Here is a 27,955-nt window from a genome sequence, read left to right as displayed (position 1 = left end):
GGAGAGACCCATCGTTGCATCTAGATGGCAGCTTGCTAGCTTTTAAGATCCCAGTCACTACTTGCCAAAGTAGGAGGTGGAACAATGTTTCGTATAGTATGTTATGCCAATTGAGCTTGATGTCCCCTGCGACTATGGCCCCAAGCCTGCAGGTTCTGTTTGATCAATTTTAGACTGCAGAAGTCAGTAAAGTTTTTCAATTTCTTCATCTTTGGCATCAGTGGTTAGTGGGTAAATTTGAAGAATAGTCATATTAACTGGTCTTCTTTGTAGGCATGTGGATGTTATCCTATCATTGACAGCATCGTACTTCAGGACAGATCTTGAAATATTCTTTTTGATTATGGATGAGATGTCATTCCTCTTCAGTTTGTCATTCCTGGCATAGTAGACCATATGATTGTCTGATTCAAAACGGCCAATACCAGTCCGTTTTGGCTCATTAATGCCTAGGATATAGATTTTTATGTATTCCATTTCATTTTTGATGACTTCCAGTTTTCCCAGATTATAATTCATACCTTCCATGTTCCAATTATTAATGGATATTGTAGCTGTTTCTCCTCAATTTGGGTCATACCATATTAGCAAAAAAAGGACCTGAAAGGTCTACTCCATTCATGTCATTAAGTTTGCCTCTACTTTGTGGAGGCAGCTCTTCCTCCGTGGTATTCTGAGTGTCTTCCAACCTGAGAGGTTCATATTTCAGTACTTTATCAGCACTGTTATTCATAAGGTTTTCACTGGCCAATTTTTTTATAAGTAAATTGCCAGGTCCTCCTTCCCACTAAGCTTAGTCTAGAAGCTCTGCTAAAACCTGTCCACCATGGCTGAGCCTGCTGGTATTTGAAATATGGATGGCATAGCTTCCAGCATCACAGCAACATGAAAGCCACTGAGTATGACCTACTGACAGATGAGTGGTGGTCCAAGTCAAGACAGATAACCAAAGATTGAGGAACTATCACAGATTGGAGGAGACTAAGGAGATATGAAGTCTAAATACAATGTGGGACACTGCATTGGGTCCTACAACAGAAAAAGGACATTAGGGGAATAACTGGTGAAATTTGTATATGGCCTGTAGTTCAGTTAATAGTATTATAACTAGTGCTTATTTCTTGGGTTTGTGAATTATTGTTATGTGAATTGTTAACATTAGGGGAAGCTACATGAAGATAATATGTGAACTCTCTGTACTACTTTTATAATTTTTCTCTAAATAAAAATATTATCTTATACCTGAAACTATTTCCCTGAGATAATCTTTAAATCTTAAACCAAAAATATCCCCAACATCCCCTGAAGTCTTCTTAAAATCAAATAATAGTTTAGCTTAATGTGGTAGTTAAGGTTGTGCGTCATCTTGGCTGAGCTGTGGTTCTGAGTGGCTTGGCAGCTAGATATAGTTATTCCCCATAATGAGATTGTAAGACTGTAATCACCTCCATGGTAGAATCTGCTGTGAAATATTAATCAGTGGAAAGGGATCTGCCTTTGGGGTGTGGCCTGCTTCCAGTATATAAGGAGAAGCTTTGGGAAAGGTCTCTAACTTTTTGGCATGCTTGGATCCTGCTTTTGGCCGAGTGTTCATCCATTGGCCTGCTGTGTTGCCTGGCAATTTTGGAGTTGTTCTTGGATCTGAATCAGTGGCCTGCTGTGTGCCTGTTGATCTTGAGATTGTGCTACTCTACTTGCCGATCTTGGGTTTATCAGCCTCAGCAGCCAGCAGCTGCATGAGTTACAGGAAGCCTCCAGCTCCAGTGGGCCTGGAGTAAGAAGCAGAGCTATCATCTAATGTTGAGGGGCCTTCACCCCACCCCTAGAGCTTGCACTTTCAACTCAGATTTCTAACCTCCTAAACTGTAAGAAAAACACATACTGGTAAAAAAAAAAAATGTCTGCCTTGAGCATTATGCTCTTTTAAGAACAATTTATATGACATCAAAGTGAAAATAGCAACTTGAAAGATTAGATAGAAACCTTAGAAGACAGTGAATTTATGTCACTGAGGGAGGAACAACTTAGAAAAGGAGAATGACAGTGGTTACACAACTCAAAGGATGTAATCAATATCATTAAATGGCATATGTAGAAAGTGTTAAATTGGTGTATGTTTTGCTGTGTATATTTTCAACAACAAAATAAATAAAAGTAAAAAAAAATTCAAAATAACAAATTATAAAAATAATGTTATTCTTAATAATTGCACAAACCAAAAAAACCAAACTCACTGCTGTGGAGTCAGATCTGGCTCATAGCGACCCTCCTTGGGTTTCTGAGGAGGTATGATTATGGAAGTAGATTGTTCAATCTTCCTTCCAAGGAGTGGCTGGTGGGTTTGAACCACCAGCCTTCTGGTTAGCAGTCAAATGCCTTAGGCACTATGCCACAAGAGCTCCTAATAGTTGCATTTTTTGTTGTTTGTTATGTGCCATCTAGTCGGACCCGACTCATAGCGACCCCTCCTTGGGTTTCCGAGGCAGTATCACTACGGAAGTAGATTGTCCCATCTTCCGAGGAGTGGCTTAGGATGAATAAATTGGATTTCACTAACAGCCCTTGAGGAGGAAACTAACATAAACACACACATTCACAGATGCAAATCCTAATTCAGATATCAGATCCCTGCCTCCTGGCATCTATGAAAGGAATTTCAACAGCAGATATGCTATCCTTGGATTGCTGGATAGCCTCCTCTTCCCTTTGGAAGGAATGTAGGTTTGGTTCAGGTGGGTTTCTCTGTCCCAGTGGGTATGCCCATTGGAATCCAAGATAAAGGGGTATAAGGCAGAGACACAATTTGCAGATAGTCCCCCTACCTGTACCATGCAAACCAGGATGCTGAGAATCTTTTCAGGGTTCCTAAGCTTGACCCTGTTGGGGAGCTGGGACCATTTTGCCCATTGACACTGGCCAAGTCACCATAAGTTTAGACCTATGTCTTACTCTCTCAGTCCTGTAGCTGCCAACATAGGGTCGGGGCTCAGTCTCCAGCAAGGCTCATAATACATTGTAATCATCTCCCATAATGCCAATAGTACCCAGGCAGAGGTGAAGGCAAGGAGGATGATAGGGTCTTGCCCTTACCACTTCTACCTATGATGCTCATTTGCTGATGTCAGACTCTGTGCTGGTCACTAGATGATGTAGCATGGAGCTGATCTCACTGAGCCCAAGTTCTCTCAACAACTTAGCTGATGGAGAGATTGAGGCTTTGAGCAGTGATGAAACCTGCCAGAAGTAGCCAGGTGGTTAGTGGTGCAGTCAGGAATGGCTTTGCATCCAGTCCAACTCCAGTACTCCTCCACATATCACCTCCTCTCTGGAGAAAGCCACCCCATCTCACCCCATTCACCCTGGTGCTTGCTCCCCTCCTTCATCCCAACCACCAGTGCCCGTTTGCCTTTTATTTTACCCAAAAAGGAAGCAAAAAAGGGAAGTAAGCAAATGAAAAAAGCAAATCCTGGTGCACGTATGTGAGTGTGTCATGATGTGCATCCCTAAAGGTGCTCACAGGGCCTTGTGAGCAGGGGATAATTGGGGTACCTATAGACTTGGAGGCCAGAAGCTACGCACTCCTCAAGTCCTGAGGTGAGAAAAACCAATGAGGAAGGAGAAAATGGACAGACCAGCCCAGCTGGCAGGAAAGGCTGCAGTTAGTGGGTCCAGCCTTCATCTTAGGTACAAACATTCCAGAAAATGAGGTGGGATGAGCTGGGCACCAATCTGAGATGCCCCTGGGCCAGGCTGCAGGCAGGGGATAAGCAAGCACTAAGAACTCTTTTAGTGGCTCAAAGCCAGAGGAGCACAGCCACTTCAGGGCCCAAGACAGGTCTGGAGCCAGTGCTGGAGACATCCAGAGAAGGTCCATGGACTGAGACCACTCCCCACAATTACTACAGATTTTACAGTCTTCTCCCCCAGCTATCCACCACTGTCTCATGCCATGGTGATCTCCACAGCCTCCCCCTTGGTCTTGCTTCTTTTAGAAAGAGCTGGAGCAAGCTTTCTAAAAACACAAACCTGACCAAATTACCCCTTGCTTAGAACCTTACTGTTTCCTCATTGTCAACTCGTCAACAAACTTACAAAGCTCATTACTAACTGTATGTTCCTTGTAGGCATATGGAGACCCTGAGAGGTACAACAGTTAAGCATTGAACCACTAATCCAAGGTTGGCAGTTCAAACCAACCTGGAGATACCTCGGAAGAAAAGCCTGGTCATCTGCTTCTGAAAAGTTCACAGCCTTAAAAACCACATGGAATGCAGTTGCCCATGAGTTGCAATTAATTCAATGGCAATTTTTTTGGGGGGTGGGGAGCATTTCGAGCCTCACCTTAATGCCCTGAGCACTAGCCATCCTGATCTACCGGAATTCCAGTTTCTAGTATCTGCCATGTTCTTTGCCTGAACAAGTTCTGTTCATGGTTCCAGTTTTACTCCAAGTATATTTATTGCCCCCTCTTGGAGTATTTCCTCACTTGGTTATCTCCACCAAGGAAGTAATTTATTTGCCCCAGGTCACACAGCAAACAACAGTTCAGTCAGGATTTTAATTCAGGCTCCAGAATTCAACCATAACCAGTGTGATGCTGGCCCTTTCCATGACATGATCAGTTTTCTGCATGGGCACCCACCTGAGCTCTGAGGGCAGGTCCCACACTCAAGATGTCTACACACTATTGAATAGCAGCACAAAGCCAGACACAGTGTCTGATGATTACCACATTGCAGTGAGAGAAGAGGATAAAGGGCTAGCATAGGCCATTTTCAGGTTTTTCTTGGAAGGAATGTGGAGCAAAGGAGCAAACCAAAAAAAAAAAAAAAAAGAAGCAAAAAAAAAAAAAAAAAAAAAAACCCATTGTGATCAAGTTGATTACGACTTATAGCTACCCCCATTGATTTTCCAAGGCAGTATGTCTTTAAGGAAGTAGATTGCTTCCTCTTTCTTCCAAGGAGTGGGTGGTGGGTTTGAACTGCCAGCCTTCTGGTTAGTAGTCAAATGCTTTAGGCACTGTTCCACCAAAGGTAAAGGAGGGTCTAGAAACAGGGAAATCAAGCATACACTGATGTTTTGTTGCAGCAGCTGTTTTCATAGTTGTTGATTTTGTCTAAGTTTCTGATAGTTCATTTACAATATTGTGGTAATTACTATTTGTGAACCTGTATCAATAACTTTTTAAAGAAGGAAATAGTAATTAAAGGAAAAGGAGAAAAATTTTAAAAAGGTGTCTGCTGTTACTAATAGTGTAACTAATGTTATAAGTCGAAGTAGAAAGATTTCACAGAACAATTTTGTTGTTAGTATTTATATAATCTAAGAAATACTACATGTAAGCAATTTACAACTATATTTATCACATATTATTATTATACGATTAAAATTGATAACAAACATTGCTAAGGATTGTGTATGGTTTAGTATGGGAGGACGTCTATGGTGTGTGTGTGTGACACCTTGAGTTACAGTACCGGTTGACACCAACCTCAGTGACGCTACTGGTTGGGGCCCCTCCAGAGCAGCATCTGGGCTCTTGGGAAACCACATCATTTGTTGTGACACTTGGAAAGGAACAGACAGTTGGTGACAACACTCTCTTCCCTAGCCACTCTAGGGACAGAAACGATCCAAGAATGAGCCTTGCATGACTCCTTGCTCACTTGGGCTGCACACTTGTAGTGCGGAGCTGGCCAGATTTAGAGGTGGGAAGCCCTGACTCAGACACTGCCAGGAACTCTCCACCCTCGGCGGGGGGTGAGGGTGGCACCCACCTCGGTCACGATGGTGGACAGATAGACGTCCTGGCTGAACTCCCAGCCGTCCAGGCAGCCCTCCTGCTCCAGCTGCGTGAGGTTCACGTCGCGCCCTGGCTCCAGACCGCGCGCCGAGAAGTTGGCGAGTGTAGCAAGCTTGTAGCGGCGGCAGCTGTGGAGCACCTCCTGGCCGTCCTGCAGTCTCAGCGGGATACTGTGGTTGCGCCACGCGCTGCTCAGGTTCGCAGAGTCCGGCACCCGGCAGTGGTGCTCCGGGGTCCCCGCCAGGAACACGACTGACATACCATTGAAACCGTTGGGGATGATGCTGGCGCTGAGTAGGAAGAAGATGAGGCGCTGAAAGGGCCCCCACTCGCCCAGAAAGTCGATCGCCTCATCATAGTCCCGCATACTTCCCTCCGCTGTTCTTCAGTTTGCAACAAGGGGTGACAAGAGCGTTCCAGGGACAGTGTCGAGTGGCCGGGGACGTTTCCCAGAGGTGTCAGTGCGTTCCCGAGGGATTGACAGGCTGCAGGAAATTGGGGATCGCGGCTGGGGAACGTCCCCGGGAAACAGGCTGCAGGCTTTGGAACGTTCCCTGGAGCTCCGCACAGAGCTAGAAGTCAACAAAAAGACTCTGGACCGCACGCCCATCCCCGGCTAGGGGAGGGGAGGGTGGGCGGTGGTCCGGTTGGGGCGGGGCTCTGGGGCTGGCTCCGCCTCTAGCTCCCGCCCTCCCGCCTGCGGGGCTGCAGACTGGCAAAGGCTTCCCAGCATGGACTCAGACCAGCAGCCTGCTCACCTAGGGGAGAACTCGCGCCCTGCGGGTCAGCGATGTTGGTGCTCCCGAGAAATCTTTGCCGGCGACAGGGGTGCCAAGAGGGCGCCCTCTGTTCTGATACACCTTACAAGTGGACGGGGAGCTCGCTCCCCACCTGTCCTAGGAGGGATCCATTCAGTCACCAGAGGCAGCGCCCAGAGCAGCATCTTCGAGACAGCCAGGAGCCTCACCTTGAAAAAGGGGAAAGAGACCCAGAGCCCAGAGGGCACGAGCAAGGTCGCACTTTGTCAGAGACGCACCTGAGATCGTAGAGAGATGGGGGCGGGCGAGGCTACCAAGTAGTCCCAGAGTCGTCCCAGGATACTGTTGGCGTCTCTACAGAAGACTTCAACCCGCAGGCTTACCCATTGTGAGAGCTCTGTAATGGAGTCGCGCTTGTCACCTATCCTGAGTTCTGTTTTGAGTCCCTTGTTCTCGCCACGCCCTCAGGGCTCTTTAGCTTGGCAAGCTGCCAGAGCCATCTTGGATTTCTAGGCCGCTTGTGCCCTCAGACCTGGAACAGAGTGAGGGAGAGAGGAAGACGAGGTTCGTTTTGGCGCCCAGACCTGGCAGGGCAACAAGAGCAGAGATCGCGATACCTCTGCTGCTGTGTGAGCTAGCCTGGGACCGGGGCCTGAGTCCTGTGGTTCGTGAGGCAGATGAGGTTCACCTAACTCAGCTCCAGGCTGACGGTCCCAGCTCTTTGGAGACTCTGTATACATATATTGCTTCTCCAGGTCCTGGTTAAGCGCCTGAGGGACATTTCGGTTTCATTTTGTATAGCTTCCAGGCTGGCCCTTCCTCTTGGTCTGACGTTCTGACTCTCAGAGCCTGTTCCTTCATCTGTAATAAGACCATATGTTGCAGTGCGCCAGGATAGCTCTGGTTTATGCCTATTAATCTAGTAAAAAAAAAAAAAAAGTGTTGTTGTTGTTGTTATTTGCCATCGAGTTGGCCCTGACTCATAGCGACCCCTCCTTGGGTTTCCGAGGCAGTATCACTACGGAAGTGGGAATGCCCAACCTTCCTTCCGAGAAGTGGCTGGTGGGTTTGAAGGCCAGCCTTCTGGTTAGCAGTCCAGTGCCTTAGGCACTATGCTACCAGAGCTCCTTTTACTTTCAAAAATGCCCTTCTTTGAATGACATGATATATGGTCATTATTTTGCTTAGTTTGAGTTTCATCCCCCCACGTTAAATAAATAAGCAAATTTTGAGGCAAGAACTTATGTGGAGATAGTTTATTTTGAGTAAAGATCCCAGGGAATAGGAGTGAAGGACTAGAGAGAGTGAACTGGAAAAGAAATAAAACACAAAATCATAAAATGGAGCTGATCATTGGCAATGACCAAGATCAGCAACAGTGCTGTACTCCATATCGGAGCCCAAGGCTAAAGGGAAACTGAGCAATAGTGATCCTGCCTTTATTTAGACTTTTGACATTTTGTCCATCATGGGTTTTTTAATATTAATTTTGATTTTTAAAAACATTATTTACCTTTATAACTCATTTGACTGCTAACTAGAAGGCTGGTAGTTAAGCCACCAGCCACTCCGTGGAAGGAAGACTGGGCAATCTACTTCTTTAAAGATTTACTGCCTCAGAAACCCAAAGGGGGTTGCTATGAGTTAGAATCAACTCAATGGCAGTGAGTTTGGTTTTTTGTTTGTTTTTTTTTTTAAATTTTGCACCTGAGGCAAGTACCTCACTCAGTTCACTTGACTTGCCCTCATTGCAATGGGTGACTGGAGTTCAATTCCACTGGAATCTCTTAAAGAACTATATAGAATGAGGAAGCATTTGTTTCCTAGTTCTATCTCTATTCGCCAACTCCCCTGCACTTCCAGATTGCACATGTGTGAGAGCCAAACAGGTTCCAATCTATTTGCCATTGCCTAGGAGTGTGAATAAATCAATACCTCGAGGCATTCCTCCCTCCATACAAAATGAATGACAAAGTATTCTGTCTTATAGCGTTGCCCATTGGGATGATTTCTCATTTTGACTGTCCTTTAGGCCTACCCCAAGGGGGCTATGTTGCAATAATAATCCATTTTTGGCTAGTATTCATACATTAAGCTAGTCTGTCAGACTGGCCTGAATATTTTTCTCTGCTATCAGTTGGTTATAGAGAACCATCCCATGGGACCATAGGTTTGAGTTGAGGGAGAAATGTTGGTATGTTGTTGTTGTTGTTGTTAGGTGCCATCGAGTCATCTCTAACTCATAACGACCCCATGCATAGCAGAACGAAACATTGCCCGGTCCTGCACCACCTCCATGATCCCTGCTATACTCCAGCCCATTGCTGAAGGCACTGTGTCTGTCAATCCATCTCATTGAGGGCCTTCTCCTCTTTCATGAACCCTCCACCTTACCAAGCATGACATCCTTCTCCAGGGAATGGTCCCTTCTGACATGACCAAAGTAGGTGAGATGAAGTCTGGCCATTCTCTCTTCCAAGGAGCATTCTGGCTGCACTTCCTTCAGGATAGATTTGTTAGTTCTTTTAGCAGTCCACCATATGTTCAGCATTCTTTGCCAGCACCACAACTCAAATGGACCTATAAAAGCAGCATCACAATAAATGGAGAAAAGACTGAAGTTGTCAAAGACTTCACTTTGCTTGGTTCTACAATCGATGCCAATGGAAAAAGCAGTCAGGACATCAGACAATGTATGTTGTTGTTACGTGCTGTTATGTGCCATTGAGTCAGACCTGACTCATAGCAACCCCTCCTTAGGTTTCTGAGGTGGTATCATTACGGAAGTAGATTGCCCAACCTTCCTTCCGAGGCGTGGCTGGTGGGTTTGAACCGCCAGCCTGCTGGTTAGCAGTCAAGTGCCTTAGGCACTACACTACCAGATTACATATAGCACTGGGCAAATTGGCTACAAGGGACCTCTTTCAAGTGCTGAGGAGCAAAGATGTCTCCTTGAGGACTAAGGTGTGCCTGACACAAGCCATGATATTTTCAGTCACCTCATATGTATGTGAAAGCTGGACAATGAATAAGGAAGATGGAAGAAGAGTGTTGATATAGCTGGGATTAAGTGTCATAGGTGTCTGGGCAACCCGTTCATTAACTTACATGAACTCTATGGACCTGCTCAGTTCCTGATTCTGAATTTCTATTATATGATAAGATTGCTCATGGGCCTGCCTGACAACATCCAGCCCATACTGGGTATCTCTGGTTGCCTAGACCCTTGATGTCCCGTTGCTAGGAGCTCAGTTTCTACCAAGGCCAAGTAGATGCTTTTCAAAAGGCAAATAGTTTTCTGATGCAGAAAGCACGGACTTTGCTCCAGAACCCTACTGAAACTCTCCTATTATCAAAGACTCTATCCAGTATTTTTATTCACCATGAATACTGGAGCATTATTGAATCTGTTGGGTCATATGGTCCAAATGGCACGGAAGTATATGCTATAGTTGGACATACTGTACAGTTCTGGCTTGCTCTGTTGTTATTGTTGTTATGTGCCATTGAGTCAGACCCGACACATAGTGACCCCTCCTTGGGTTTCCGAGGCAGTATCACTACGGAAATAGATTGCCCCATCTTCCTTCCAAAGAGTGGCTGGTGGATTTGAACCGCCAGCCTTCTGGTTAGCAGTCAAGTGCCTTAGGCACTATGCTACCAGAGCTCAAGACCTCATTACAACCTGGAAGCCTTCCAAGGCATCCAATAAGTGGATTAGAGCAGTTTTTTCCACAAACACTCTATGCCATTTTCTTAGTGGTAGATGGTACAAGGCATAATAACTAACTTGCCTTTATGGTACAGGATGACCTAGCATGCTCCAGACTACTGGATCTCTAATAACTTCACCAGTTTGCTTCAAAATAATATGGGATAAAGGAAGTAAGTAGAGATATAGATGAAATAAGATTGACCATGTTAGTAGTTCTATGGGTTCATTTTACTAGTTTGCTTACATTTGTATACATTTGTTCCATCTAGAAGATGAGAAAAAAAAAATCACCAATATGAAAGAAATCCTCCCACTTTTTATCTCCCATTCTCTGGCATCCATATGCCTTACTAGACCACCTAGAGTACTTGCTTGTTCCTCCTCATTCAGTCAAATTAACATTATATCATCAATTGGACCACCTATGAATATCAAGACAATCAAAATCACTGAAGACTATATGGTGACTGAGATCAGGAGAATTATAGCCCATGGGAAAAAAGAGTGAATATGTACTGCTATTCTTCCCACATAAAAGCAAACTGCTTTTGATCCTTCTTAATAAAGTGTGTTGAGAAAAAAAAAAAAAAAAACCTTTGATATTGGTGATAATCTCTGCAAGTAATTGATTGGCTAGAATGGTAAGATAAAGTTCCAGGAACTTCCTTTTGGCCATTCCTACTATAATAGCTTGCTCAGTAGGCTAGAAAGTGAATTTTAAGGTCCTGCCATCTGCTAAGTATATCTATACTAGTTATGCACTTAGGGAGCAGGGAGGTACTACAGTGAATCTTCAGGCCCATTTGACCTACTTGCATAAGAATACCATTTCATAAGAACCTGGCTTTCATTGGCCCTCAATCTAACTGGGAGAAGCTGTTTCCCATTCCCTGGCATTGACATGAAGGTGCTCTGGTGGCATAGTGGTTAAAGCATTTGGCTGCTAACCAGCAGATTGGCAGCTTAAACCCATCAGCCACTCCATAAGAGAAAGATGAGGCAGTCTGGTTCTGTAAAGATTTACAGCCTTGGAAACCCTATGGAGCAGTTCTGCTCTGTCCTAAAGGCTCACTGTGGTTCAATGGCAGTGGGTGGCATTGATATGAGCTCATACTCTCTCAACAGCCAAAGGTCAAGATCTTTCCTTTTCTCCAGGCCAGAGTTACCTTGGTAAAAGGTCACAGATCCACAGTGGGGAAGGATTGGGGAAATAATTATCATTCATATTTTTGGCAGCTTTTCATTCAGCTTTTGGAAGATTTGTTCTTAAGGAAATATGCCTTCTCCTTTAATCAATAGGCTCTGAGCCTGTGAACTGGTCTAGATCTGGGAAATTTATAAGTAAATACTATTTTTCTATTGTGCCAGCTGTTTTTAGCCTTCTGTTTGTTCTCTCTTGATGTTGGGGGTGCAGTTGCTAAAATACCAACTAAAACCCAAATATTTGCCCATTTATTTAACTCCTAAGAACACATGATCTATTAGCCATTACCACAGATCCTATGGATCAAAGCACTCTGGTTGCCACTTAGTCTTAAGGTAATTACATCCACCCTGCCTCTGCTATTCCAGAATCCTACCATCCCTGATGATGCTATGCATTTTGTATTGTCTTAGTGAAGAGAAGGGAGTTCTGGTGGCACTGTGGTGAAAGCATTGAGCTGCTAACCAAAACTCTGTAGTTCAAACCCACCAGATGCTCTGCTGGAGAAAGATGAGGCAGTCTGCTTCCAAAAAGATTTACAGCTTTGGAAACCCTATGGGGCAGTTCTACTCTGTCTTATGGGGGTGCTATGAATTTGAATTGATGGGATAGCAGTGGGTCTGGTTTTTTGGTTTAGTGAAGAGATTGTCCTCTGTTCTTCCTTTGGGAATATAGTTTGGTGGTAGGTTCTTTATCTTGCGTGACACATACAATATACCATTTTCACCTCCTCGAGCCTTCTAATTCCTTCAATATTCTGCCAAGGCAGTGCTGTCATCTCCAACTCATTTCTGTAGGCCATAACTGTATCTAAATTTCAAAGAACCATCTGAGCAGCATATGAAGATGATTTTATGTATACTTTCTAGGATGTTAAACCTGAATAATGAGAGAATATTCTTAGGTTAATAAATTCCCACACATGTTATCTTTGTTCCTGCCATAGCAAAGACCCTTATCCCTTTTTCAATGTATATGCTATTTCCTTGTAGATCAGGAACTGTATTTACCCACTCAGGCTGTGCCAAGACATGTTGTTGTTGTTGTTACATGCCGTCGAGTCAAACCCGACTCATAGCAACCCCTCCTTGGGTTTCCGAGGCAGTATCACTATGGAAGTAGGATTGCCGTGCCAAGACATAGCCCTAGTTATTGGTCTGGGCAATGAGGGGAGGATCTTGAGGAGGATAAGCATCATCTGTGGAGGCACTTTCCTCAGGAGGAGTCTTGGCCGGAATTTCAAGCAAGGAAATGCTGCTCTCCTATAGCAAAGGGGAAAGTGCTGATGGAAGGTTGAAAGGAATCCGGGAATTCAAATTCTCACATTAATCTACCCTATTAATGTTTCCCTCTGGTGGTCAAATCAACCCTATTCTGTGTTTCAGGTTATTTATTCTCATGTATTTCTGCTCAAGGCCATAACTTTGTCATAGAAGACCTATCAAGGCTGTGCATACAGCCATCTTTGTGTTTCTCCTATCCTTATGATTAAATCCTGGGCTTGATTTCAGTACAATCTGCCTGTGGCTACAGGAGATGAGGGTCTCTTTAAAATCTGCCATAGAGACCTCCTGGCTTTCATAGTTTGTCTTGAGTTGATACCTGGCTGATCAGAGCCTGTCACTTTTTGGTTTTGAAGATGTCTCAAGTAATTAACAAAAGCCAGTCAACTCCATGGTCTTTATAATTACTATTGTTCTTATATATTCCAAGGGTCATAACCAGGCTTTTTGAACTTTGGCACTATGGATAATTCTTCTTGTTGGGGATTATCCTGTGCATTTTATGATGTATATCAGGGTCTCTAGCCTCTACCCATTAGATTCCAGTAGTACCCTTCCTCAGTTGTTACAATAAAAAATGTATCCAAACATTGCCAGATGTCCCCTTGTTGTTGTTGTTGTTATTTGCCGTCGAGTTGGCCCCGACTCATAGCGACCCCTCCTTGGGTTTCCGAGGCAGTATCACTACGGAAGTAGGATTGCCCAACCTTCCTTCCGAGGAGTGGCTGGTGGGTTAGAACCGCCAGCCTTCTGGTTAGCAGTCAAGTGCCTTAGGCACTATGCTACCAGAGCTCCTAGATGTCCCCTGGGGAGTGAAATTAGCTGTGGTTGAGAATCACTGACACAAACCAATGTTTAACTTTCCACTTGCATCTCATTCTAATCCACCGTGGATAAGAATCCCATCCTTCCAGATCTGCCTTCTAAGGCCATGGCTGATACCAACTGTCTCAGCCTGCATTCCTTCCTGAAGGCAGAGCCTGAGTCAAAGGTTTGTATGCAAGTGATTTGTTTGGGAATGAATCTAAGGGAACAGGAGAAAGGGACTGGGGAGAGTGAAGTAGGGAAGGAAAGAAAGCCAATATAAGGTTGTAGCATTAGGTTGTTCGAGGCTGTGGGAAATTGGAGGATTGGGTCTCAGAAGTATCTGCTTAAAGTCTGGAAGTAGGGGACATTTACTTATGGATTTTTATCCCCCATTGGTTACAGTTTGCCCCAGGAGGTGTTAACTCCCTCACATTTCCAGATTGCAAATGGATGAGTGCTGAGCAAATTTCTGTAGATGTTCCATGTCTCAGAGTCAGAGAAGTCTGGGAGCAGAAAGTGAGAAGTAAGCGGTGCAGCTAAGGTTATGACACCTCCCAGAAGCTGGTTGCCACATCAGTGACTGGAGTAAACAATAGGCCAAGATCTGAAGTCATGAGCATGACTTGTCCTATATACTCATCCTACTCACAAATGGCAATGGAGGATGTACCCTCACTGAGTGCTACCCAAGAACATGAGGAAGGCAAGACTGTGGAAGACTCACCTATAAATTCAACTTCTGCTTCTACTGATCTTAGCCAAGTGGGTCTGTAATCAACAATGTGGAGCAGGAGGCACAGTGGATGATTTCCTGGTGCCCAAATAATCAAGTTCAGTCTAGATTCTACTTTTGTGAACTTTCAGCCTGGGTGGGGGAGGCAGAGAGGTGAGGTTGGAAAGGTTGGAAGAGGCTAGACCATGCTTGCCCTTAAAAATTCTTAATTGTTAAATGAGTTTAAATTTAATCCTGAGCCCAGTGGGAGTAGGAGCTCTGGTGGCATGGTGGGTAAGGCATTTGGCTGCTAATCAGAAGGTCAGTGGTACAAACCCACCAGCAGCTCCATAGGAGGAGGATGAGGCAATCTATTTCTATAAAGATTTGCAGCCTTGGAAATTCTATGAGGGTCACTGTGAGTTGGAATTGACTCGATGGCAGTGGGTTTTTTTATTTTGGTTTGATTTGGTTTCCGGTGGGAGTGATTGATGTTTTAGAAAAATCCCCCTGGTGGCCAAGTTGAGAATGCAAGGAAGACAGCTAGGATGGAAGCAGAGACACTAGGGAGGAGAGGAGACATTGACAGGTATCTAGACTGTAGATGCTGGTGGTCAAGAAACAGATGAATGCTAGAGCTATTGAGGAGGTGGCAAGGATAAGTCTTGATGACCAACTGAATGGAGGGGTAGGGAAGGGAAAGATACCAAATTAGGGAAGATACCAAATTTGGGGACTAAATGGTTGGGTGGATGTTGCTGTCTTTGTCTGAGATGGGCTCATAGGAGTAGAATTAGGTTAGAAAGAAGATAATGAGGTGAGTTATTATTATTATAATTATTTTTCATGAGGCAGATTTTAGATGTTTTGAGTTTGATGACCTTGGGACATCCAGGTGGAGATGTCCAGTGGGTGAAGAGTCAGAAGTCTGTGCTGGAAATATATATCTGGGAGTGGTCATGACTGCAGGATCCCTGGGGCTCAGAACATGGACAAGATCACTAGGGAGTAGGGCCAGTCAAGGTTCCTGGTTTCAGGCAGGCTCACAAAATTAATTGATGAGAAAACTGGACATCCAGCAGGGATAAGCAGATCCAGCTGGAGGCAGCTCCTGGGTGGTGGAAAGTAGACAAACCAAGGTGGAGTCCTAGCTTAAGATCAAGGCTCTAGGGGAGGAGCCTCGCCTTGGCTGGATCAGAGTAGCCCTTAATCACTGTCCTATCAGACCAAATTCAGTGGAGCTGAAGTGAGACCACAAAAGGATGGCATGGCAGAAACAGCTTGAAAGGGATCTAGCTATTCGGCAGCTCAAACCACCCATACCACTCTAGGGAATGAGCATCTGGAGAGAAAAGAAGGGGATAGGCCGGAGCCTCAGGGAGGCTGGTGCCTCTGGGACAGGCAGGAAAGTAGACAGAGGCACTGGCTGAGAAAGCACAGCCTGATGTAGGAGAACCAGGGCTGAGGGATAAGACCTGGAAGCTCTCTCTAGGAACTAAAGCAGGCTGGCTGCCCCAGGCTCTTTCTCAACAGCTTTGGGAACCACTGAACAGCTGGTGGGCAGTGGGAGAATCCATTTAACAAGGACTGTGACTTAATCCCAGGAATAAGGATGGGTTCATACATATGATAGCTGGTGATCAGGAGTTGTAGGCACCCAGACCCAAGGTTTTAGAGGCATCTTGACTCAGCTGAGCTTCCATGAGTGGTTGGGAATCTGGTCTTATGTTGGAGAGTCTGAGTCTACACTCTGAGCCATTCTGAGTAACTTGTCAAGCAAAGATAAGTCAGGTGACCTTCAGAAGTGACCTGGTCAGAGTTACAAGACCATTGGTAGGCCAGGCTGCACTCTATAGAAAAGACAATCACTTGTAGTTGCCACTGGTTGTCTTTGCCATCAAGATTAGTTAGCCAGCATGCAACCTGGGCAAGTTTCTCAACCTTTCTGAATCATGTGCTCATCTAATAAAAAAAATTGGGATAATAACTATACTTCCTTTTAGATTGCAGTGAGGATTAAAGAATATTAATACAAGCTATTTGCTTTTTGCATGCTTGGAGCTGCCCTGGGCACAGGCTGCAGTAAGCCAGCCCGGAACCAGCAGAAGGCAGGTGTTTGCCCAGTGGGCACGTTGGGTAAGCGAGCAGGGCAGGGGAGACCAGGGAATGAGCAGAACAGTTTAGAGCAGCTGTTGTTGTTGTTATGTGCCATCAAGTCGGACCCAACTCATAACGACCCCTCCTTGGGTTTCTGAGGCAGTATCACTATGGAAGTAGATTGCCCCATCTTCCTTGTGAGGAGTGGCTGGTGGGTTTGAACCGCCAGCCTTCTGGTTAGCAGTCAAGTGCCTTAGGCACTATGTTAGCAGAGCGCATGTAGACAAACTTGTCTGTCAGTTTTTCATGCAGTGGTGGCTTGAATGTTGCTGTGAGATTGGAGGCTGTGTCACTGGTGTTACAAGTACATCAGGGTCACCCATGGTGTTCAGGTTTCAGTGGAGCTTCCAGACTAAGACAGACTCGGAAGAAGGAAGAGGCCATTCACTTCTCAAAGAATTGGCCAGTGAAAACCTTATGAATTGCAGTGAAACACTGTCTGATATATTACTGGAAAACTTTATGAATAGCCCTGAAACACTGTGTGATATAGTGCTGGAAGATGAGACCCTCAAGTCAGAAGGCACTCAAAATATGACTGGAGAAGAGCTGCCTTCTCAGAGTAGAGCCGACCTTAATGATGTGGATAGAGTAAAACATTCAGAACCCACATTTGCTGATGTGGCACATCTGAAGATGAGAAGAAACAGCTGCAAACATCCAATAATAATCAGAACATGGAATGTACAAAGTAGGAATCTAGGAAAATTGAAAGTTGTCAAATATGAAATGGAACACATAAAGATCGATATCCTAGGCATTATTAGTAAGTTGAAATGAACTGGTTTTGGTCATTTTGAATCAGATGATCATATAATCTACTATTCCAGGAATGATGGATTGAGAAAGAATGGCATGGCATTCATCATCACAAATACTGTATCAAGATCTATCCTGAAGTACAATACTATCAGTGATAGGATAATATCCATATACCTCCAAAGAAGACTAGTTAATACTACTACTATTCAAATTTATGCAATAACCACCAAAGCCAAAGATGAGGAGATTGAAGATTTTTACCAACTTCTGCAGTCTGAAATTGACCAAACATGCAATCAAAATGTGTTAATTATCACCAGTGAATGGAATGCAAAAGTTAGGAACAAAGAAGAATCACTGGTAGTTGGAAAATACAGCCTTGATGATAGACATGACACTGGAGATTGCATGACAGAATTTTGCAAGACCAATGACTTATTCATTGCAAATACCTTTTTTTTTCCAACAACACAAATGGTAGCTACACATGTGGTCTTTGGCAGATGGAGTACACAGGAATCAGATTGACTACATCTGTGGTAAGGGGCGATGGAAAAGCTCAATATATTCAGCCAATACCAGGCCAGGAGCTGATTGTGGAACAGACCATCAACTGCTCAATTAAAAGAAGTCCACCAGAGCCAAAATACAACCATGATTATATCCCTCCTGAATTTAGAGACAATCTAAAGAATAGATTTGATGCATTGAACACCAATGACTGAAAACCAGAGGAGTTGTGGGATGATATCAAGATCATCATCCATGAAGGAAGCAAAAGATTATTAAAAACAGGAAAGGAAGAAAAGACCAAAATGGATGTCTGAAACTTGCCCTTGAACGAGGAGTAGCTAAAGCAGATGGAAGAATCAATAGGAGAAAAGAGCTGAACAGAAGATTTCAAAGAGCAGCTTGAGAAGACAAAGTCAATCATTATAATGAAATGTACAAAGATCTGGAGTTAGAAAACCAAAAGGGAAGAACACACTCAGCATTTCTCAAGCAGAAAAAACTGAGGAAAAAAATTAAGCCTTGAATTGTAATATTGAAAGATCCCATGGGCAATATGTTGAATGATGCTTCTCTTATTGTTGTTATGTGCCATCGAGTCAGACTGGACTCATAGTGACCCCTCCTTGGGTTTCCGAGGCAGTATCACTAAGGAAGTAGATTGCCCAACCGTCCTTCTGAGGGGCAGTCAAGTGACTTAGGCATTACATTACCAGAGCTCCTGTTGAATGATGCAGGAAACATCAAAAGGAGATGGAAGGAACACACCGAGTCATTATATCAAAAAGAATTGGTAGATGATCATCCATTTCAGGAGGTGGCTTTTGATCAAAAACCAATGGTATTGAAGGAAGAAGTTGAAGCTGCACATTCCTTCAGTGCAGCTTCAACTTCTTTTTTCAACACCATTGGTTCCTGAATTGGTGAAAAACAAGGCTCTAGGAATTGATAGAATACCCATTGAGATCTTTCAACAAACAGATGTTGCTCCAGAGGCACTCACTTGGCTATGCCAAGAGATTTGGAAGACAGCTATCTGGCCAACTGACTGGAAGATATCCATATTTGTGCCCATTCCAAAGAAAGGTGATCCCACAGAATGTGAAAATTATTGAACAATATCATTGGTAACATGCACAAGTAAAATCTTACTGAAGATAATTCAAAAACAGTTGCAGCAGTATATTGACAGAGAATTTCCAGAAACGTGAGCTGGATTCAGAAGGGGATGTGGAACAAGGGATATAATAGCTGATGTCAGATGGATCTTGGCTGAAAGCAAAGAATACCAGAAAGATGTTTACTTGTGTTTTACTGACTATGCAAAAGCATTTGACTGTGTGGATCATAACAAATTGTGGATAACATTGAGAAGAATGGGAATTCTAGAACACTCAATTGTACTCCTGAGGAATCTGTACATAGACCAGGAGGCTGTCATTCAAACAGAATAAGTGGATACTGCATGGTTTAAAATCAGGAAGGGAGTGCATCAGGGTTGTATCCTTTCATCATATTTATTCAATCTGTATGCTGAGCAAATAATCAGAGAAGCTGGACTATATGAAAAAGAATGTGGTATCAGAATTGAAGGAAGACTCTTTAACAAGCTGAGATATGCAGATGACACAACTTTACTTGCTGAAAGTGAGGACGACTTGGAGCACTTACTGATGAAGATTAAAGACTACAGTCTGCAGTATGGATTAAACCTCAATATAAAGAAAACAAAAATCCTCACAACTGGACCAATAAGCAGCATCACAATAGATGGAGAAAAGATTGAAGTTTTCAAAGACTTCATATTACTTGGTTCTATAATCAACGCCAGTGGAAGCAGCAGTCAAGACATCAAAAGACGTATTGCATTGGGCAAATCTATTGCCAGACTTCTTTCAAGTGCTGAAGAGCAAAAATATGTTCTTGAATATTAAGATGTGCCTAACCCAAGCCATGGTATTTTCAATTGCCTCATATGCATGTGAGAGCTGGACAATGAATAAGGAAGACCGAAAAAGAGTTGATGCTTTTGAATTGTGGTGCTGGTGAAGAATGCTGAAGGTATTGTGGACTGCTAAAAGAACTAACAAATCTGTCCTGGAGGAAGTGCAACCGGAATGCTCCTTGGAAGCAAGACTGGCCAGACTTCATCTTACCTCCTTTGGTCATGTTGTCAGAAGGGATCATTCTCTGGAGAAGGATGTCATGCTTGGTAAAGTGGAAGGTCAACAAAAGAGAGGAAGGCCCTCAACAAGATGGATTGAGATGGTGGCTGCAGTGATGGGGTCAGGTATAGTAGGGATGGTGAGACTGGCACAGGACCAGGCAGTGTTTCATTCTGCTGTACATAAGGTCACTAGGGGTTGAAGATGACTTGACTGCACATAACAACAACAACAACAAAACAACAGATTCCTTAAGGGCTTAGAGACAAAGGCTGGAACACATTGATTCCTGTTACAGTTACTATCCAACTCTCTTAACTTCCTGTGAGTCTGTGGCTGTGCTCCTGTTTCTCATGAAAATGTGCCTACAGGCCAAGAACACCCTGGAGAGCAGCCTGGGTGTCCTTCCATTGTTATCATTGCCAGTGAACTAGCTGGTGTGTGGTGGGGTGCAGGTCTGAACTTGATTAATAGGGTCTGACTTGTGGAGACAAATCTGCTCGTGTGGCTGTCCAGTCAGGTTTCTGAGCCTACCTGGCTGTGACCGCAGAACCTGCAGGGATGGGTAACACCTCTGCAGCTTCTCCTAGAACTTTCAGCCTTTGCCTTCCAGTTACAAATGGGTCTATGTCAGACATCAGCAAAATGAGTTCTGGTTTCTGTGGGGATCCAAACAGACTTTCCCACTTGTGGTAGAGGAAGCACAAGGAGACAGCCCTTACTTGTTCTTAGGTGCTATCAAGTTGGCTCCAACTCATGGTGACCCAAGGCACAACAAAATGAAACACTGCCAGGTCCTGCAGCATCCTCACAGTCCTTGCTATGCTTGAGTCCATCATAGCAGCCACCGTGACAATCCATCTAGTTTTTCACTAACCCCCCAGTCTACCAAGCATGATATCCTTCTCCAGGGACTAGTCTCTTCTGACAACATGGACAGAGAAAGTCTGGCCATTCTTGCTTCTAAGGAACATTTAGGTTGTACTTCTCCTAGGACAGATTTGTTTGTTTTTCTGGAAGTCCATGGTGTTTTCAGTATTTGCCAACATCACAATTCAAATACATCAATTCTTCTTTGCTCTTCCTTATTCACTGTCCAACCTTCATATGTATATGAGGCATTTGAAAATACCATATCTTGAGTTAGGCTCACCATACTCTTCAGAGTGACACCTTCGCTCTTTAGCACTTTAAAGGAGTCTTTTGCAGCCAATTTGTCCACTGCAGTATGACATCTGATGTCCTTGAATATTGCAATGTGAGGCTTGAATTTTTTCAAGAAGGATTGAGCCATCCATTTCTGAATGAATTGGTCACTGAAAACTATGAACAGCAGTGAAGCACTGTCTGATATGTTACTGGAAAACTTTATGAAGAGCCATGAAACATATAGCTGCAGGTGCTGACAAACTGAAGATTGGCAGGCAATATAGCAAGCTGCTGGCTTTGGTGGCTAACAAATCCAAGATCAGCAGGTAAAATGGCAGATTGTTGGCTCACAGGCTTCAAAGGAAACAATCCCTAGATCGGCAGGCAATACAGCAGGCCACTGGTTCAAGTCCAGGAACTGGAGGTGATGATGAGCCAGAAGCAGGATCAAGATCCCAAAAGAAAGCCAGAGAATTTTCCAAGGATGTCCATATCCTCAGAAAGAAGACTGGGCAATCTATTTCCCTAGAGATACTGCTTCAGAAACCTAAGGAGGGGTCGCTATGAGTCGGATCTGACGAGACAGCAGTGAATTTTAATTCCATGTATATTGGAAGCAAGTCATAGCCCTAAGGAACCTCCTGTTCAACTGATTGGCTGCTTATAGCACATCTCATCATAGAGGTGATTACACGATATCAGATCTCATCATGGGGGGTGACTACATCATAACTGCTAAACCACTGAGAATCATGGCTCAGACAACCTTAACTATCACAAAAATGAGTTGTCTAGGACAGAGATTGAGTGCAAGATAAGCTGAGCAGGGAAACAATGAGGTGGAGGAGAAGGGCAGAGCTCTTCCAGATAGGGGCAGAGGTCCCCTCCCAGTCCATAGCCCAGGCTCTGGGACATCACATTGCAAGTCACAATATTAGCCAACTCAGATATGCACAGGCTGTGAGCCAGGGCCACACTAATGCTCCTCCCAGAGGGGCTGGGTCCTTGGCCAGGAAGAGAGGGCTGGGATGAAGCAACAACTATGCTCCTCTTGCACCCCTTTCCTTGGTTTTCAAGGAGGAAGGTGAAGAACATTAAGCCTTGCTGAAGAACCAGAAGGAAGGGCTCAGTTTTCGTTTCAACCTCCTTGGAAGGTCAGGGAAGGCTTCAAGAGTCTCAGCAAAGTTATCATGACTATTGTGAGTAGGGCATGAGACAAGGGGTATCAGCAGAGGTCAGCAGGGCCTCATGGGCTGGGGTTGAGAGTTTAGACTTTGTCCTAAGAGCTGTAGGGAGCCATGGGAGTTTTTGCAGAAATGAATGACAGTCTGAATTACATTTTCTGTTGTGTAGAGAAAGGATTGAGGGGCCAAAGAGGAAACAGGGAGGCTGGGGAGGAAGCTGTTATATTATAAAGGTAGGGGGTAGTGGGAGCTTAGGCAGGGGCTAGAGCTGGAGACACAGTGAAGTGGGATAGTTAGGAATTAGTTAGAAATACAGTCATGCCTGCTAACTGGTTTCTCTTCTTCAACATTTGCTCCTTACAGTATATTCTCCATACAGCAGCCTGAGTGAACCTGGTTAAAACATTAAGTCGGGTCATACCACTTCTCTGCCTTCTCATCTCAGAGTAAAAGACAAAGTCCTCACTGTGGTTTACAAAGGTCAGTTTTCCTGCCCCTGCAGCTCTCTGAGCTCATGTACTACTGTTAGCTAGCTCACTTACATCATTCCAGTTACTTCCTTGGTGTTCTTGGAACACAGCAAGCACAGGATTTCTCTCTTCCCTGCCCTTCCAGAACCTTTGCTTTTGCTGTTTTCTCTGCCTGGAATGCAGTTCTCCAAGATACCCACACAGATACTCCTTAACCATCTCTGCTCAAATGTCACCTTATCTATGAGAGTGTTCTAGAGCCCTTACATATAAACCAAACCAAATCAAACCCACTGCCATCAAGTCAATTCCAACTCATAGTGACCCTATAGGACAGAGTAGAACTGTCCCATAGGGTTTCCATGGCTATAAATATTTTCATAAACAGACTGCCTCATCTCCTCCCATGGAGTGGCTGGTGGGTTTGAACCATAGACCTTTTGGTTAGCAGCCCACTACTTTAACCACAGCACCAGCAGAGCCTCTTATATATAAAGGGATCTATTAGTCTCAGTTGTAACACCCTGTTGGTTTCCTTTATGGCATTGATTATAATCTGCACTTATTTTGCATATTTTTGTTCAAAATGTTTTTCTAGTGTGTATCATAAGGTTTGGCATAAGCAGGTTCTTAGTAAATATTCAGTTGAATGAATAAGTTGAGGTTGAGGTTGCAGGAGTGAGGCAGTTGTCCTGGAGGTCTCATCTCCCCTGAGGGCTGAAGCAGGATGCCAGCAGAGAACCCTTGCATGTTGGTGAGGAGGACAGTGGTGGGAGACAGGGAGGCCCAAGATGTGAGGACAAGTATTGGTTCCAGAGTGTCTTTGTGGATGCTGCACCTCCTAGTGCCCAGCCTGGGGCCTGGGACTTGGGGCCTGGATGGTGAGATGGAGCATACTGGCCCTACAAGATGAGTGGGACAGCTAAGTGAGCCAGTCCCTCTCCCCTTATCCTATTTATACTGACATCCCTGGGCTAGCCTAAAGCAGCCTGAGTGGGTTGGGCAGCCATCTTAGCACCCTAGGTGATCTTTTGGTCATTAAGTGCCCATGAATATTAATTAACCTCTCTACCTCTGGGTAAAGTTTTTTATACATATGATGTATGGAGAAGTATGTAATCCTAACTGGGCCTGCATAGAATGTAGAAGTATGTATACCCATGATTTTGTGTGACTTCCTGTTTTGTAAACTGTATTTAAGGGAAGCCTGAAGAAGCCTTCCTGGGAACAGTCTTGGAGGCACTAGACCTGGCTCTTCCCTTCTTTGGCCAAAGAAACGAAAAAGTTCCTTTCTGAGCTCTGGTGGCATAGTGCCTAAGGCATTTGACTGCTAACCAGAAGTTTGGCAGTTTAAACACACCAGCCACTCCTCAGAAGGAAGACTGGGCAATCTACTTCCATAAAGACTTACTACCTAGGAAACCCGATGGGGAGTATCTGTGAATCGGAATTGAACTTGATGGCAGTGAATTTGGGTTTTTTTTGGTTCTCCCATCTTGGCTTCTTGTTTATTGGCTACAATGAATCATGCTGAATAGAGCCTGGATTTTTAACCAGCAGCAAATTCTGGAGAGCCAGCCAAGGAGTCATTTGCTTGGTTCTAGAAGTGGATTGGATGGCCTATATGCACCCTGATTTGACAACAGAACAACCCAGTTCTGATGGTCCACATACAGGAGGTAAAGAAGGGCCAAAGCACTCTGGACTTTTTCCTCTCCATCAGATGCAGGGAATGATGGAGGGATAGTCTGGATCCATACCCCTTTTCTGCCAGTAATCTTTTTAATTAGAAAAAATCATCTCCTAAATTACCGGGAGGACCCAAAAAGGATGCATGACTTGTTTTTGTTCATCTTTTAGCACCCATGCCCCAACCTAGGCTGACTGCCAGGTGCTGTGTGACATTCTTTTAACACCAGAGAGAAGACACATGGTTTTTGAAAAATCCCAAGAGGAAGCTGATGGGTGCCATGAAGCTCATGGCACAAACCTGGCCAGGGCTGAGGCCTTTCCTGCTCAGGACCCCAACTGGAACCCAAATATGGTTGGGGGCATGCAAATCTTCCTTATTACTGAGAATGCCTGAGAAAAAGAGTTTCAAAACAAAAAAACCTAAACAAAGTATATGAAGTCAGACAAAAACCAGATGAAGACCCTTCAGGACTTTTATTGTTTTTAGGCAATTTACAGACATTGACCCAGAGAGCCCTGAAAATGCTCACATGGTTAACATGATTTTTATTGGGCAGTGTGGTGGTTATGTTTGTGTGTCAACTTGGCTAGGCCTGGTTAAGTGGCTGGGCAGCGGGTGGTAGTTATTTCCCATGATGAGACTGGCAATCAACTCCATGGTGGGATCTACCACAAGCAGCTGAGTAGCTGCTTTGGGTATGTGGTCTGCTTCCTAAATATAAGAAGCAGCTTTGGGAATGGTCTCTAGCTTTTGGCACATTTGGACCCTGCATGTAGCCATGTCATTGTTCAGCAGCCTGCCATGCTCTGCTGACCTTGGGACTTACAATGGACTTAAATTAATGGCCTGCCATGTGGTTTGGTAGCATCTGGACTGTGCCTTGTTACTTGTCAACCTTGGGTTTGTCAGCCTCAGCAGCTAGCAGCTATCTGAGTGAAGAAACGCCCCTAGTTCTAGTGGTCCAGGAGCAGGAGGCAGAGATGGACCTCAAGGTTGAGGGGCTTTCACCCAGCCCCTAGAGCCTGGCACATTGCACTTGGACTTAAAGCCTCCAACCTGTAAGAGAGTAAACTCCTGTTTGTTAAGGCCATCCTATTTGTGGTATATTCTTGTCAGAGCAGCACTAGGTAACCAGAACAGGCAAAGTGCACCAGATATTAGAAAGAAACTACTGAAGGTAGATGGAGGAATGGGCATGGGGATTTCTCAGTCAGTGGAAATTGCCTTTAAAGTATACACTAACCAAGATAAAGAGGCAGAACTAAAGGAACAGACAAAAGCTAAGAGGCAGGCAACCCCCCTTGCTGCTGCATTACAAGGGCACTATCCAGGCCAAAGAAGAGGAGGGCCTCCTCTTAGAGAGGAAGAGAGAAATTAAGGCCTCCTCTGGGGAGAGATCAGTGCACCTGGTGTAGGGAAAAGGGGTGTTAGAAAAGGGAGTGCCCAAAATTCAGAGTGGAAAAGGAAAAAAGCCAGTAGGCCACCCAGTATCTCATGGTTGCTACCCAGTTGGGGAAAGAGTCTGATTGAAGGCAACTAGAGCTTTTCCCTCCACCAGAGCCTCTGGTTATAATGAAGGTGGAAGTAAAACCCACAAAGTTCTGGTTAACACAGGGGTCATCCACCCAGTTCTTGGCCCCAAAGAAGTCCCATTAACTAAAAGAACTGTGCTAGTAACTGGAGTCTCAGGTAAAGAAAGTAACCAGCCATTTATACACCCCCTCACATGCTCAGTTGGATGAAAAATGCTAACCCACTCTTTCCTATGTATGGCTGCTTGCCTTGTTCCACTACTGTGATGAGACTTGCTGTCTAAACTTTGAGCTCAGATATGCTTTGAGGATGGCACCATGCACATGCAGGTGCCCCAGGACATTGCATAGAGGCTGCAAATGGCTCTCTATTGGTCAATTCCATTTTATCTCATGGGAATATAGACCCATGAGTCAAAAGTTCATGTAGTCAAAGACTACAAAGACTGTAGTAAGCTGGGTCTGAGTGAAAAATGTTTCCCTGGTTGTGGTAAAGCTCCTTCTTGGCATTGAGGCCCCACACCTGAGACAATATCCTATCAGGCATGAGGCCCAAATAGTGCTCATAGAGATCATTGACAGGTTTCTCCAACATGGATTGATCCAACCCTGCCAATTGTGGTTTGGCACCCCCATTTTACCAGTGAAAAAGAAAAATGAGGAGTACCGGTTTGTCCAGGACCTGTGGGCAATCAAACAGGTAATAGATACTCTGGTAGCGTAGTGCCTAATGTACTTGACTGCGAACCAGAGGACTGGCAGTTCAAACCACCAGCCACTCCTTGGATGGAAGGTTGGGCAATCTACTTCTGTAGTGATACCGCATCGGAAACCCAAGGAGGGGTCGCTATGAGTCGGGTCTGACTCGAGGGCACATAACAACAACAGTGGTTACTAACCCTTACACTCTGCTCTTTGCTGTCTCTATTTTTGCTTGATTTATAGTTCTGGATTTAAAGGATGCTTTCTTTTGCGACAGACTGGAAGGGAAAAGCCAGGAAACATTTGCCTTTGAATGGAAGGAACCTGACACAGGACACAAACAGCAGCCGTGCTGGACTGTTATCCCCAAAATGTTCAGAAAAAGCCCCACTCTCTTTGGATCAGCTCTGGCTACAAAGCTGTTCCATCTTACCTTGCAGAACAGGATTCTGTTACAGTGTGTAAATGACCTCCTCAACTCCAGAAAGATGAGCAAGATTCTACCCACAATACCATAGAAGTCCTGAGCTTCTTAGGCAGCTCAGGATACAGAGTCTCAGCAGGGAAGGCTCAGCTCAATCTACCTAATCAAGGTACCCAGATTTTACAATTTGATCTGGGGAGTGAGCACTCTCAGAAAGAAAGAATGTCATCTGTAGGCTTGCTCCCCTAACAACCAAATGGGAGTTAGTAGGCTTCCTGGGAATGGCTGGCTTCTGTCACATCTGAATCCCATATTTCAGCTTAATAGCTCAACCCTTCTACCAGGCCTTAGAGGAAAGAGATTCTGACCCACTAGTTTGGATAAGAATTGAGGACCAGGTCTTCAAAACCCTAAAAGTAAAGTTTATGGATGCCTCTGCATTAGGGTTGCCTGACATGAGCTGTCCTTTTGTTCTGTATGTGCACGAATCAGCTCCAGGAAGCTGGAGAAAACTGGTGGCCTACTTTTCAGAGAAGTTAGACACAGTGACTAAACAGTGGCTGGCTGGTCTCTGAGCTGCAGCCGTAGCAGTCACTATGATCAAAGGGCAGAAAAAGACCAACAAACAGCTTAAGCTTGGGGAGCCATGAGAAAAAGGATGGATTGCTGCACACTGAACACGGAAAAAATCTTCATACTCTCTAATTTGCTAAAGCCCATCCTCCAGCAAGCATACCAGTCCATCCACGATGGAAGAGATGGAATGTATGACTGGATGTGTTAGACTGGGTTCTCTAGAGAAACAAAACCAGTAAAGCTTATATATAGAGAGAGAAAGAAAATTTATCTTAGGAAAATGGCTCACACACTTATAGAAGCTGGCAAGTCCCAAGTTCTTGTATCAACTGTCGTCAAGCTGGAGACT

General features: G+C 44.5%; 1 protein-coding gene across 1 annotated transcript in view; it reads right to left on the bottom strand.

The window, feature by feature from the left end:
- The window catches only part of SLC22A4 (solute carrier family 22 member 4), a 137,357-nt gene extending 131,187 nt beyond the window's left edge, over positions 1-6,170 (bottom strand). The window contains exon 1 of the mRNA XM_007943736.2: positions 5,778-6,170. Within this exon, the coding sequence (XP_007941927.2) occupies positions 5,778-6,170 (393 nt within the window). The remainder of the gene's footprint in view (positions 1-5,777) is intronic.
- Positions 6,171-27,955: the final 21,785 nt, after the last annotated feature.

Source organism: Orycteropus afer, unplaced genomic scaffold, assembly GCF_000298275.1.
Source record: "Orycteropus afer afer isolate SDZICR_OR568_19922 unplaced genomic scaffold, OryAfe1.0 scaffold00112, whole genome shotgun sequence".
NCBI lineage: Eukaryota > Metazoa > Chordata > Mammalia > Tubulidentata > Orycteropodidae > Orycteropus > Orycteropus afer.
Note: the sequence above shows the minus strand (reverse complement) of the source record. Positions and strands in the feature narration are given on the sequence as shown.